This window comes from Ursus arctos, unplaced genomic scaffold (assembly GCF_023065955.2).
Source record: "Ursus arctos isolate Adak ecotype North America unplaced genomic scaffold, UrsArc2.0 scaffold_37, whole genome shotgun sequence".
In the NCBI taxonomy this organism is placed as follows: domain Eukaryota; kingdom Metazoa; phylum Chordata; class Mammalia; order Carnivora; family Ursidae; genus Ursus; species Ursus arctos.
Genome location: NW_026623053.1, coordinates 25,532,627 through 25,547,034, shown reverse-complemented (window position 1 = coordinate 25,547,034; position 14,408 = coordinate 25,532,627). Strand labels below are relative to the sequence as shown.

The 14,408-nt window shown below is 35.6% G+C and overlaps 1 protein-coding gene across 2 annotated transcripts in view; it reads left to right on the top strand.

Annotated features, from left to right (window-relative positions):
• Window positions 1-14,408, top strand: part of MDGA2 (MAM domain containing glycosylphosphatidylinositol anchor 2) — a 788,346-nt gene that overhangs the window by 563,072 nt on the left and 210,866 nt on the right. For both annotated transcript variants that reach the window (XR_008957193.1, XM_026513664.4), the window contains exon 7: window positions 7,937-8,266. Coding sequence is in view for 1 of the 2 variants with exons in the window: in XM_026513664.4 (XP_026369449.1) it covers window positions 7,937-8,266 (330 nt within the window). In the remaining variant the exon portion in view is untranslated. The remainder of the gene's footprint in view (window positions 1-7,936; window positions 8,267-14,408) is intronic.

The following is a 14,408-nucleotide window of genomic DNA, read 5'->3' as shown; positions in this document are numbered from 1 at the left end:
TCCTCCGCTGGGAGCCTGCTTCTTCCTCTCCCACTCCCCCTGCCTGTGTTCCCTCTCTCACTGGCTGTCTCTCTCTATCAAATAAATAAATAAAATCTTGAAAAGAAAAGAAAAGTGTTCTAAGTTTAGATGTGACTTAAATAATTTTCCATTCTAAGAGTAAATAGCATATGGAAAATAAGATATTAAAATTTCAAAAGCAAGTGGGTAACCAAAAGAATGCCAGGCATTGGGGTTCAGATGGGCAGAGTGAGTTTGGAAAGGAAAAAGGCCCCAGCTTTGAGACAGCAAAATAAGGAAAACAGGAAAGTAAAGAAAGTTTTTTGGTTTCAGTTAGTCTCATTATTTTCATCCAGTTTTCACTGCTACGTGATCGATTCCATAAATATTAAGGATGTACTATTTTCAAAAGGACTTCAAAAGAACTATAGTTAGCACAGGCCTTTCAAAGCTGCACTTCATTTTATAGCTGTTTCTAGTCCTGGCTCTTTAAAAACTTAACAAAAAATATAATTCACCCTGGATGCATTCTTATTTCTCATAGTGAAGAGGTATAATTAAATTTGATAGGAAAGGTGAACCCGAACTACCTGCTAATTTGTGACATCATAGGGAAGTAAGTTGTGCTGCTTCCTATTCTCCTATTCAGATAACTGGTGTGAAGACGTCATGCTGTGTCAAGTACCATTTATGTGGTAGCTATAGTATGAAAATGCTTGTGTCTATTTGGGACATTACATAGGCACTTTGGTAATTGATTGATAATTTAGGGCTGAAATGGTAAGAATGGCAAAATCATAATGACAATGATAGTATTATTTGAGTCCACTTCTTTTCCCTTTTCTCAAGGTCGGGTTTATATCAAAAAGCAAAATTTGTGCCTATCTAAAAGATCTCTTCTTACTTTAATTCCTACCCCAAATACTTACCTGCAGTTATTTTATTGAGCAAGGACATTTAAAAGACAATTAAAATTCAACCATACTTTGCTTGAACAATTTGAATGATTAACTATAGTAATTAGCTTTGAGTAAATTCACAAAATAAATAGAGCCTTGATACTTCATAATTAAATAGAACCCCAACTTCCTTCCAGCATCTAATTCTGCATTCACATGATCAGGGGTGCTATTTTAAAGTACTTTCAGGAAATGGGTGTAATGATTTTATTGTTGTCCTTGCATTATTAATGAACTTTCATTCAGACTACAGATTGGCAGTTGGGGTTGTTAGATAAAGGGGAGTGAGTATACGAATACCTAATAATATATACCAAAAAAAGTCCTCCCCACTCCTATCCATCGTCTAGAAGCTTTACTGCTTCTTATAACACTTCAAGTGCTTTTTTATAACAACATAAGGTGTAAATAGGTAAATATTGTTATGTCCTCAAGCAGCTGAGCTAGATTAAGCCTTACTAATTTATATCAATAATTGCAAATTGTATAGAAGCTAGTACACTTAATTCCCTTTTAATGCTACTTGCATATTCCAAAATGTGTGTTTCCAAGATAGGAACAAACTGATATATTAAATTTTTAAAAATGCTGGTCGGCCGGGAAAGGAAAGAGACAACACACCGCTGTTGGTGCAGATGGGTTTATGACATGGCTCTGAAATATGTTTTATAACTTCAGTGTGACGTTCGATACATCTGAGCTTAAAGATATTTCCCTTTCTTTTAGTTTTCCAGTCATAAATTTTATTTTCACAAAAGAATCACATCTTGTCAATTATTTTGTGGTGCTCATAATGGAAATTCCTGAAACATCAAGAATGAAATCTAATTTTAGAGTCTTTCAGTGATTCTCATCAATTGATAGATTCTTTTACTTTATCCTGTGAGATACTGGTCCTGAAAGATGTTCCATAAATAAAGGATTTTAAAAATATATACTATGAGCCCCTCTAGGAGTATTGCAGTATGCGTGTTAACATGTTCAAAGCTCTGAGAAGTTCTGCAGGAAAGCAAACTTTTATTCATATAGTCAGTTCCCAAACTTTATTTGTTCTGCTTTCTTTTAACATGATCCCTCTTGACCTTTTTCTGAAATAAGTTTTGGCAAATACTATTTCAGATAATATAACTGTGCTTAGATGTCAGTTTTCTTCATTCTTTCATCTCTCCTTAGAAATGATTATCAACTGAGCTCTAAAGCATGTAAACAAGCCCTTTTTCATGAAATTCAGGCTCCTTACAATGGAGGGATGAGTAACAGACATTACATTCGGTGGCTGATGTCCCTGACACATTATATGACTAGGATACATAACTAACGAGTCAGTGGCCATGATAGAATGAGGTCTCCTGAGTTTTTCTGTACAGAATCCCTTTTTGTTCATACATTCCTATATTAATACTGTTTATTCATCAATATCATTCTGCTCTCACAAAAAAAGCAAAAACAACAACAACAACAACAAAAACCCTGAAACTTAGAGGACATCAAATCTCTTCTCTTTCCTCTATCTTATTCCTCCTGCCCTGAGGCATCTCAAAACACGGGACCACCAAACAAAAAGAGTTAACATGGACATATCGCACTGAATGGAAATGATTGGACTTTGTTAAGTTAATGCTTTGAAATGTCAGCTTTAATTAAATTTGACAAAAGCTCTTGAATACCAACTCTACCAAGGAACCAGCTTCAAAACTTGGGACAATAAAGAAGAATAAGGCATGGCCCCACTCCCTAGGTGTTCACAGTCTCCTTGAAGAGAAAGACCAGCATCTAATTATAATAGGGCATATTATATATACTATCATTTACTATTTCTTAAGTTGCTTTGCTGATATAATTTATTCCCAACTGTTTATTGAATTGGTATCATGTGGGACTGCCAAATGCTCATTTTCCACTTAAATATTTTTATTGTCTTTAACAAAAAATAAGTAGAAAATCATTTTTTTTTTTGTCTGATGACATGGTTAATGACTTCTAGATCCATTTCTCTCAGCAAAATTTTGCCAGTTTTCGTGTTGTCCAGAATCCTACTGATATTATAAGAATTGGTATACTTGGGGATTTTTAACTAATTTAACTATTTAGAAGAGTGGGCGGGGTCACTCTGTTTCTCACCATGCTCCTAAAGGAGATTCTTAGCAGAGGTTAAAAAGCTGACACCTGATATCTCATATCTGCAAGAAGATGCTTCCTTGTTAAAATTTAAAACATGTTTAATGGCATTTAATATCACTTTTTGTTCTATCTACAAATTATATTTCATCCTAGAACCACTGTGTGCTGTATACTGGTAGAACATTTGACAGGCAGTGCATTTTATGATTTTTAAGTCTATGGTTACAGGCAAGATACAGTCTCCTAGCTTCTCTTTGTCTTCGTCTGCATTGAGCTGATATTATATTCCTGGAAGCCACAGGCGTAGACTTCTCCAAAGCCAGTAGTCTCTCTTTCAAATATAAACTCAAAAAGTAATCTAATTTTAAATAACGGAGGTCTTCTTCAGAAGTGTAGACATTCCTCGGCAACAACACACTTGTACCTCTAGAGAAAGGTCAGCAGCAAGCTTCACCCAGCTCTTTGCAGTGGCCTGACTCTAATACATGGGTTTCATCCTGTTCGCAGAGCTACAATATTCTCATGAGTACCTTGTCAGAAGTGAATGTGGGCCAAGTTTGTATTCAGTTCTCACAATATTAAAAAACCAGGGCTATGGGTTATGTGGCGATGTTTCTAAACTGATTATCCAAAACAGAGGCTCAGCTTGAAGCCAATTCTTTACAGGAACTGCCAGACTAAACAAGTACCTTTTGAGCTTCATCCATCACAATTTATGATACATTAAGCTAAATGTAATGTTCTCTCAGGCTGGTGTTAGGGGATTTTCAATAGTCAGACTAAGAAATTGCATTTGGGGAAAGGGATTTCTCCTTTCTTTTTCTGTAGAATTTCTTTAGTTCTGTAGAGTCCTGTTATGTCTATTGGATCCTTGTTATACTCTGGTACTAATCGCAGATTGATTTTAAGCATTTGAAATCTTAACTGGTTAGCAGGAAATGACTTTAAATTAACATTGCATGAACTACTGTAAATTGTTCACTGAAAAAGAGAGTGTTTAATTATAAACGAAGGAACCTGCTTCCCAGTCGATTAACTGTATTAAACACTTTATATTTTCAAAGCTGTACACTATTGCTAATAAGCTGTTTCTCACAATGGGTCTCAGAGGGAGCCTAATACTATCACCTTCTATTTTTATAAATGATGCACTTGACCCATAAAAATTGGATTGCCTATATTGGACCACATAGAAATGAAAAACTAGAATTAGGTTTCAAGATCTTAATGTACTTGTGCTTAATTTACAGAACCATGCTTTTGGTTTTCTGAGCAGCCAAAGTTAGAAAATCACATAAATTTAGCTGTCTGCTGTTACTAGAGATGGTGACACGCATGCACGTGCCTGCGTGCGCACACACACACACACACACACAGTATTTCTTTTTCCTTAGAACATTTCTGTCGTGTATGTAAAAGTAGGTATTCTGTTGTGGGGCAAGATAAAACAAACTCAGTGAGACGGCTCTCCAGTCACATGCTACTGATCCGTGCTGCTTATTCTGACGTTCTTAATTTTAGCTCACTTGCCAGACTGACTTGTCCCTCTTCTCCTTTTTAGAATCTGTCATTTAGGGGCGCCTGGGTGGCACAGCGGTTAAGCGTCTGCCTTCGGCTCAGGGCGTGATCCTGGCGTTATGGGATCGAGCCCCACATCAGGCTCTTCTGCTATGAGCCTGCTTCTTCCTCTCCCACTCCCCCTGCTTGTGTTCCCTCTCTCGCTGGCTGTCTCTCTCTCTGTCAAATAAATAAATAAAATCTTTAAAAAAAAAAAAAAAGAATCTGTCATTTGGAAGACTAATGCTATTGACACGGGCCAAGTTGTAGAGTGGTCTGATACTGAGAAAAACAAATATTTGTAGCAATGAGCTCATTTTAAAATCCCACTTGATTATATTGCTTTTTATTAAAAAAATAGTTGTGTATCATATTGAATTTTATTTATTAATTATTAGATTTATAATCTTTCATTTTTTTTTACTTTGGATTTTAAAAGTCATTTTTGATGAGTAAAACAGTTTGTAACACATATATATTATGATTTTTTTTTAAATCCATGGCTTTTGGGTTGTTTTTGTTGTTTAAATCGAACTATTCTAATGAGTTTTCAGTTCTGTCAATGGCATTATCAGTTTAATATGTCCCTATGCAGGGAACAGAGCTAGACAACAGTAACTGCCTGATAAATAAATGGTAGTCACTGAAACATCAGAATTTTTGTTTGTTTGTAGCCGCCAATATAATTTTGGAATGAAATTTATTCTAAATCTACCTCCATATGAAGCTATTAATAAATTAACATATATATTTAAACTTTTTAAAATAAGAATTGTCTGTTTAAATTTTTTATTTAAGCATATCATTTTTCTATAGAAACAGAAAAAGGAAAATTCTTACCAAATAAAAGGAAACTCATTTGAATATTATGGTGCTAACAAAAGTATATGCTCCTTGACATACTATGTTTTTTTAGAACTATTAAAAAAAAAAAGAAAAACTATTGTATGATATGGTTTACTTTGTGTTATAGAACTTTAATTGCAGGGGCACCTGGGTGGCTCAGTCAGTTAAGCCTCTGCCTTTGGCTCAGGTCATGATCCCAGAGTCCCGGGATTGAGCCCCACATCAGGCTCCCTGCTTAGCGGGGAGCCTACTTCTCCCTCTCCCTCTGCCTCTCCCCCAAGTTGTGCTCACTCTCATGTGCTCTCTCTCTCAAGTAAGTAAATAAAACCTTTAAAAGAAAAGAACTTTAATTGCATTTGAATTATATGTGCATAATGCATTACAGAAATTTAATTGCATTTGAATTATATGTGCACAATATTATATACCAAATATAGTAGCCAAATATAGGCATTTCCAGATACAAAATCATATTTCAGTGCCAATAAAAAATATAAATGTATGGCACTGGGTAATAGAATGACATAATTTCTCCTAATTTCATCCTACAGTCATGTACTGACAAAGGTATGGTTAGGAATAAATAAGGTTCATAAGTTGCCTTTTACTGTGGAAAAATGTAATGACTAACAATATGAAAGTGTGATTTAAATATTTGTTTTTTGGTGTTTTCATTAAGATTGAAGCTTTGTGCCTTTTCTAAATGATATATTTTTTTAAGGTTTTTAAGTACTCTCTACATGCAACGTGGAGCTCGAACTCACGGCTCTGAGATCGAGTCTCGTGCTCCACTGACTAAGCCAGCCAGGAACCCCTTCTAAACAATATTTTACAGGATTCTCTGAGATTCAGATTTCTTCAGACTTCTAATATTTACTATCTATGTAGAGTGTGGTTTTTCTAGACATGAGTACCGTAAATGTCAGATGGATAAACTGGACTGTAGTCTTATGAGTACAATACATGAGGGTAAGGGTTATGTCTACTTTGCTCATCATGTGTAATAAGGGCCCTATGTAGTGCCTAGTCGTGAACAGGAACCCAATAAATTTTTCTTGAATAAAAAGAAAGATATAAACATCATTTCTAATATTCATTTATCTCTCCTCACTAAGATGCAAACAAACAAACAAACAAAAAAAAACAGATGAAAATATTTGGGGCTGACGAGTAAAAAAAAAACTAAAACCAAAAAATTTTAAGATTAAAACTGTATTAATCTCTAGTGCATTCTTATATAGTTCTACAGATTTCAATGGTGTTTCTGGCCTTTATGGGATGAACCAAGGAAAATCAGGTTAAACTCAGGAATGGTTGCCCAGAATGCAGCTAGAAGGCCTCCACTAGCTGTGGGTCTTCTAAATTCACATCATTTTTGCCAGTGTCATTTATATATGGCTTGATGGTAAAAGTGAATGGACAATATTTTATTCTGATAATTCTGTGGCCATGCATATGCTACGTATTGTCATATAGGGATATAAAGTGATATTAAGGGAAAGGGAAATGGGTAGGGTGTTAGTAAAGAGAAGGATGTGTGTATAAGAATCACTGTGAGCAAAAGGAACAAACCCTATTCTTTATTGAATCCCACAGTATCATTCAAAGTTCAGAACTGGCACCCTAAGGAGACCAGTAGATGCCCTTCCAGAAGCCTCTGGTAGTCATCACTGCTGACACAGGCTGTGAGAACAGTACTGACCTTGCACCCAGAAAGCACCACTGTTAGGATACAGACACAGCATGTTTTCCAAACCATCTGCCGAAATGTTCTTCTGGCCATCTGCACGAGAGAGCCAGCAAACAGTTTCAACTGGAAACATCTATGTATGGTGGAATAGAACAGTCACAGCAAATGTTTTGAAAACAATTTTCTTTTTCAATTCAGATTATTTCAGTCTATGAAAATGCATTATGAGTGTGAACTGACTCAATTCTTACCAAACTAGTTTTGGTCAGCATGTAAATAAAATTGTAGAAGAATTTTCTTTAATCTGACGTTTGTGCAATATTTGAGTTGTCTGGGAAATTGTGCCATAATTAAGGGATGGCATAGATATCGAATTGGGATTAATGATCCGTATTATCGTTTTTAACTCTAATACTTAATGATGTTATATAATCAAGTTGCATCACTTGTTCAAAGTTCAATGGCAACAATGTTTAAGTATCACATGTAGACTTAAAACACCTTCTGTGTCACTGGAAGATATTACCCAATTTATAAAAAATCAGTGTTGAGGGTCTCTAAGTGACTTAGGTCTTCAGATATTTCCAGAGTTTTTGAATGAGGTTTATTGACATGCACACTACTTGGAAATAATAAAGAAACCTATATACATTTTATTTTATTTTGTTTTACTTTATTTCAGCTCAGAGATGATTACCTAAGTGAACAAAGTCTTAACATTATGGAAGTAACGCTAACTACTTATGGAATTTTTATGTTTTAGCATTAAAAAAAGGACGATTTTGGATCACACCAGATCCTTATCACAAAGACGACAACATCCAGATTGGGCGTGAGGTGAAAATATCTTGCCAAGTAGAAGCTGTTCCCTCTGAGGAGTTAACATTTAGTTGGTTTAAAAATGGTCGTCCATTAAGAAGTTCTGAGCGGATGGTTATTACACAGACTGATCCGGACGTCTCCCCGGGAACGACAAACTTGGACATCATTGATTTAAAATTCACGGATTTTGGGACATACACGTGTGTAGCATCTCTGAAGGGAGGAGGAATATCTGATATCAGTATTGATGTTAATATATCCAGCAGCACAGGTAAGAAGCATATTCGTGATGTTCACATTGAGAATAGTTTATGTTTAGCAGACAAAAGTCTTCAGTCCAGCTCAGACCATTCTTATTCTTTAAGTTTCCTAGAACCAAAATCTAACATTCTGAATGCTCAACAAATATCACATTAAAAGGCATTGTTATTTCTACTCTGATTTAGATTTACATGAGATTTTACAGAAATACTGCAAATAAAAGTAATAGCATTGGCTGTGATAGATATGGGCTTCCAGATTAAATAAATATTTTTTTAATTAACTAGGAACCCTCTATAGACTCTAAAATTATATTAATTCATAAAGTTAAACGACAAATGCCTAAAGAGCTAAGACAAATTTTGGAAATATTAAACAAACAAAATATTTAGTCCTAAGAAGAAAAAACTGAGAGGTAATTTAGAAGTATTCAAATATAAGATTTATAAGAAGTGTATTTTCCACCAATGAAAACCAACGGTAAAGGTGTTAAACTTGTAATCAGATGTGACTTTCTGAAGAACGTTATGACAGACTCTCTTCACAAGGAGAACGATTAAATAAAAAACTATATTGGAGTGAAATTCCTTCTTTTAAAGTTAGAAATGAAAAATGTTGTCCATTTTCTCACAATTAAATGTCCATCTGTAGATGAGGTAAATTATAGGATTCTGGCATGCGAGGACACGCTAGCTTACCTCACAGGATGTTTTAAAGCTCTGTGATTCCTGAACTGCAATCTGTATGCATCTGGACAACACCAAAGTAGCTTTATTTATTTTGCCAGCTTGTTACCAGACTGAATTTCAACTTAGGATGTTTATATAATTCGAGGGTGAATAATATGTGTTGAAAACATAGAGCACACTGTACCCAGCAGACATACTGTTTTGAGAACATTTAAACAGCTTTTCCTTTCCAGTCAGGTGGCATTTTGACTCTTGTCGGGTAACAGACTGCCCTGTGATTTTGTGTCTTCTCATGATTCTAAATTGCAATGCACGCTGGATTGATTTTACTCCTTAAGGGACATACGTCCATTCTTCAGGCTGACCAAAGGTGCTTACTTTTCACATTCTGCGTTATTTCTAAGAGATAGTCCATTTTTATCAGCTACAGTTAATGTAAAAGATTAGAGTGATGAAATTTACTTGTGTTTGGACAGATAGTCCTTTCTAGGAAAAATAATAATAATTAATAATAATAACTATTTTAATAATAACTATTATCTAACCTTTATTTCCAAATCGGTGCTAGCACTAGGAGATGGACTCATTTTAGGACATCTAACAGAAAGCTTTTGATATGCTTGGTCATCATTTGTTGAATTTTTCTTTCAGTCAACAAATATCCACTGATTGCTTGCATCAGTGCGCTAGGTGACATCCCACAGTGATATTTCCTGTCAGAGTGACAACAGTTTTGTAGGATCCAGGATTATCTGTCCTTAATTATGAGGGACGATTTTCCAGAATTAAGAGCATTGCTTTTTTTGTTTGCTTGTCGTTGCTGTTGTCTTCAGAACCAGTGACACAAACCCAGATCCAAAGAATCCAGGCTGCTTTCGAAACAGACTTGTCTGATGGTAGCACGGTTCATACAGCATTAAACATAGATGAAAGAGGGAGCATAGAATGGACAGAAGTAAGGAGCATTATATAATATCTACAAAGTTAGTTTTAACATTTATTTTTATTTTTATTTTTTTAAAGATTTTATTTATTTATTTGACAGAGATAGACACAGCCAGCGAAAGAGGGAACACAGGCAGGGGGAGTGGGAGAGGAAGAAGCAGGCTCATAGCAGAGGAGCCTGATGTGGGGCTCAATCCCATAATGCCGGGATCATGCCCTGAGCCGAAGGCAGACGCCTAACCGCTGTGCCACCCAGGCGCCCCTAACATTTATTTTTAAATATACGATTTACGTTACCCACTTCAAACTTTGTACTGTAAATGGCAGGGAAGATAACTAGCATTGATTCATGAACTTTCTAAAAATCCTAAAAAAAAATGCCAAAAGATGATCAGAAAAGCAGAAAATATTTGAGAAATGCCTCTTAGTAATAAAAGTTTACTTGTTAATAAGTAAAATTTCTTAAGCAATTATTATTTTGTCTGGTTACCAAAAGTAGCAATACTGGAGTTAAAAGACATATGAAGTCCTCTTTCAAAACACGCCCCTTGCTGGCCCCCACCCACCTCAGACAGACTGCTTATCGTCTGTCTCCTCCTTGGAGTGGTAGCTCCCGGAAGGCTGGGCCTTTGTCAGTATTGCTCATGGTTGTAATCTGTGCATCTAGAACAATAGACGGTACTTTGCAGGTACTCAAAAAATAATGATTAAATCAAGAAATGAGCTAATTTGTTCACATAACTTTCCTTTCTAGGTTTTTCTTTCCTCCTATTCCCTCTGAAAGATAAGCATTTGGTAATTCCCTACTGACTTGAGGAAAAGTTATTCAGCACCCAATTTATACCATGATTTAAGATGTTATCACTCTTAGAGCCAGGAATTTCCATCATTTGTGGTGTCCAGTGGAAACAGGAAGTAGACCCGTTGTTCAAAACTTACTAAGAATTTCACGATGGCAACATCAAAGCATTAATTCAAGCGCAGGGCCCTTTCAAGTGCGTCTGCATAGGTGGCATGGTCATGGGCCTGGCCTGCGCAGGGGACTGTATTCTAATAGAGAGACCTGGAGAAGATGTTTAACCCAAAGGATGAGTCACCGAAGGCAATCACATATTCTATCTTTATGCTAAAACTAGCTTTGGTGTTCTGTTTTGGTTACAGAATAATGGAATACCAGATTATAGTATAAAGATTTATAGATCTGACATTGCGTGATTCAACTGGTATCGAAAAAATTATTTTTATCCTCACATAGTAGAAGACCCTTATAGCAGTACTTTCATATGAGATACAGAGATATTCCTGGGGGTAGAGTTTGAACGGTGAGAATGAACAGGCTATAACATGGAGGAAAACCTTGGACTCCATTAATTCTGTGAACCACACGGGAGGATTCAGAGGAAATTCCCACAGATTGGGTGAGTAAAGTCAAAGAGAAGGAAACTACTGTTAAGAAATAAGTAAATATGTGGGGACCTCTTAGATTCTGGATTTTCCTATTTATATTATTACTGTTTTAGGGAATTTGGGATTGGCCAAGTGGTCAGTGATTTTCTTATGTGTTAGACATTTTCTATATGTTAAATGTAAGCTCTTTAGGGTGACATCCTAAACTTAAAAAAAAAAAGAAAAAAACCCTAAACCTTTTGTTTGTCATATAAAATCTTACATTGAATCCTAGTTGCCACTGTGTTTAAGAGACATACATGAAATTTATTAAGATGAGGGTGAGTGAGGCTCCATAAGGCATTTCTGCCTAATATAGTTAGAAAACCATTTTTTTTTTTCAAATGACAGCCACATCTCTAGATATACTTTTGAGGACTTTTAAAATTAAAATATAAAATACCTCAGGAAGGTAAATCCTAGGTTACAGAATTATTAATATTTTCAAAAGATAATGATTTGATTTTAGAAAAAACTGAAGAGAAATGCTACATGTATTTTGGAGTTTGCCTCATACTTGATTGAATAATAAAAACTATGCTATGTGATGATAGATTATATCTTATTTCCACATTAATTCAACATTAGTTTTTTTTTCCTCCTGACTCTGTAAACATTCACATTATTTATTGTAAGAATTTGTTGTTTCGTCTATTCAAAATCTGTGTTTCTGGCAGATTCTTCTACTGTTTTATTGCTCTGTTTTTGGCTCCATGTCCTATGGACAAACGGGCCTTGCTCTTAAGGACCTTACTATCTAAGTTTCAAATTATTTAGTTATCAGATGACATAGAAATTAGGCACAGTATATAGTGGGAAGGAAGCTGTACTTAAAGGATCAGGCTTCTGGAGGGATTGTGAATGCTTTCTTCAGTATTGGCCCCAGGAAAGTTTCAGAGGAAAATGGCATTTGAGGTAAATCTTGATGGAAGTAGCATTGTGATAGTGACACTGGAGGGAGGGGACAGTCGGCAAAATCTGCAGGATGAAGACAGTCCCAGGAATATTATCTGATTCTTCATGTTCTGCTTTTGCTATAGGATTAATAGTAATTGATATTAATACAAGCAAGTTACATTGTTTTCTTTCAATCTTATTGCTGTCATTACTGAAGGTATATTTTACCTGGCTAGACGGCAAATAACTAAACCACATCGTAGTAATTGTGAATTACTACAGTAATGTAGTTTCACTTAATTAATTAACTGAATTAATTAATTTACAGTAACTTATCAGTTAAAAAGAAATGCACTGAAATTTTCATCGTTACAATTCAGTTTTGTAAAATGAAAATCTCCACATACTCACTGAAAAATGCATGTGAATTTAAGCCTAAAATTCTGGCAACGGTTAAAATCAACCCTCAAATTATTTTCACCTGATTGTTATTCATTTGAACAAATAGAATTGTTATCGTAGATATTTAATTTTCAGAAGGCTTGCGAAAAATATTCCATTGCTTCCTCCAGTATTGTTCTGCGGCAAAGTCCTTACGTGCTTGTTAGCTTGCATGTACTCCTCTGCGTGACCTGACAAACTTGTAGGTTTACAGGAAACTCAGAAGCGTCTGCATCATGCTAGCAAATACAAACTATGAGACTGGGTGGAATTCTCGGGGTGAGACATCTGGTGGGCAAATAGAGCAGAAGACTCAGTACAGATCGGATGATTTTTTTCCTTCCTTGTTAGAATACAAGAGCATTTCATATAGCAGAAAACTGAACTAGATTTAGGGGGTTAAACCAGAGGCAGCAGCATAAGCATAGGTGCCCAGAGGTGGCCAACTGAGCAAATCAGTTTGAAATTTTAGCTTTGCTGCTGAGGACCTGACTGGTTACTATCATTGTGATGATTAACAAATATCTGTACTGGTATTCACATCGGTGAAGTAGAAGTTCTTGATAACGTAGGGATATGGTACACAACTAGTAAGAATAGTTAATGAGCTGGAAGGCAAAAGAAAAATGATTAAGTCCAGTTCACTGATTTGCTTCTTCGCCCTTTTCCAGTTAAGGAAGAATAACAACTCATGATAATTCTGCTGATTAAAAGTGAAGTTCTGTAGGATGACTATAGGTGAATGATAAATCCTTTTATGTAACAGGATGCCATAAGTAAGACCCACACGTGTAAGATCTGACAGTGCTTTGATCAGAGGAAGCTTCCATTCAGTCAAAAGTTATGTAATTGCTTCCTAAGTTACTGGACCCAGAAAAAGATCATTTTCTTCCTTGACTCCAAAATTATGAAGTTAGCCTCTAAATTAATGGTGAAGAACAGAGGCCAGCAGTCTTTTTCTGTAAAGGGCCAGATAGTAAATATTTCTGGGTTCGTAAGCTATATGGTTTCTGTTGCTACTATTCTACTCTGCTGTTACAGTGGAAAAGCTGCCACAGACAGTAAAATGAACGAGCATGACTGCATTCCAATAAAACTTTATTTACAAAATCAGATGGTGGGCCATATTTTGTCCACAGGCCATGGTGTGCTAAGCTCCAAGCTAGATTTTGGAACTCTATTAAGAATTAAAATAATAACAAAACTGAACTCTGTGGACATATTAGGAAACTAAGTTAAACCCACAAATAACTGTTATTTGTCTATACAATCATTAATATATTTTCTATAGATTGAGGCAGAATCTCAGTCTTTCTCTATTCCTCATTTATCTGTTTATCTTATTGAGTCCCTCGTTAGGCTGATCATTTTCTGCTAGGGTGGTCCGAGTTCTAGAATTATACATCAAGGTCTCCTAGGGTTACTTGAAATTGCTCAAGTCCCATTCCTAATATACAAGATTTTCTGTTGCCATTCTCTTCTGCTTGTGACCTCTTCCACCTATCTTGTATCTGTTTCTACATTTAAAAAAATTTTCTTTGAATGGCTGAGGAGACAATGAAAAAAACACAACTTTAGAAAAATGAGACACTTCTGAACTTCAGAGTCTCCTGATTATGGGGTCTTTTTGCTTTTTTCTGAATAGCTGATTGGCTACTTTTCACACTGACCTCAGGCACGACTGGTTCTTACAGACCCAATTTACTCTCAGTGCTGAAGCTTCCTCTCTCAGTT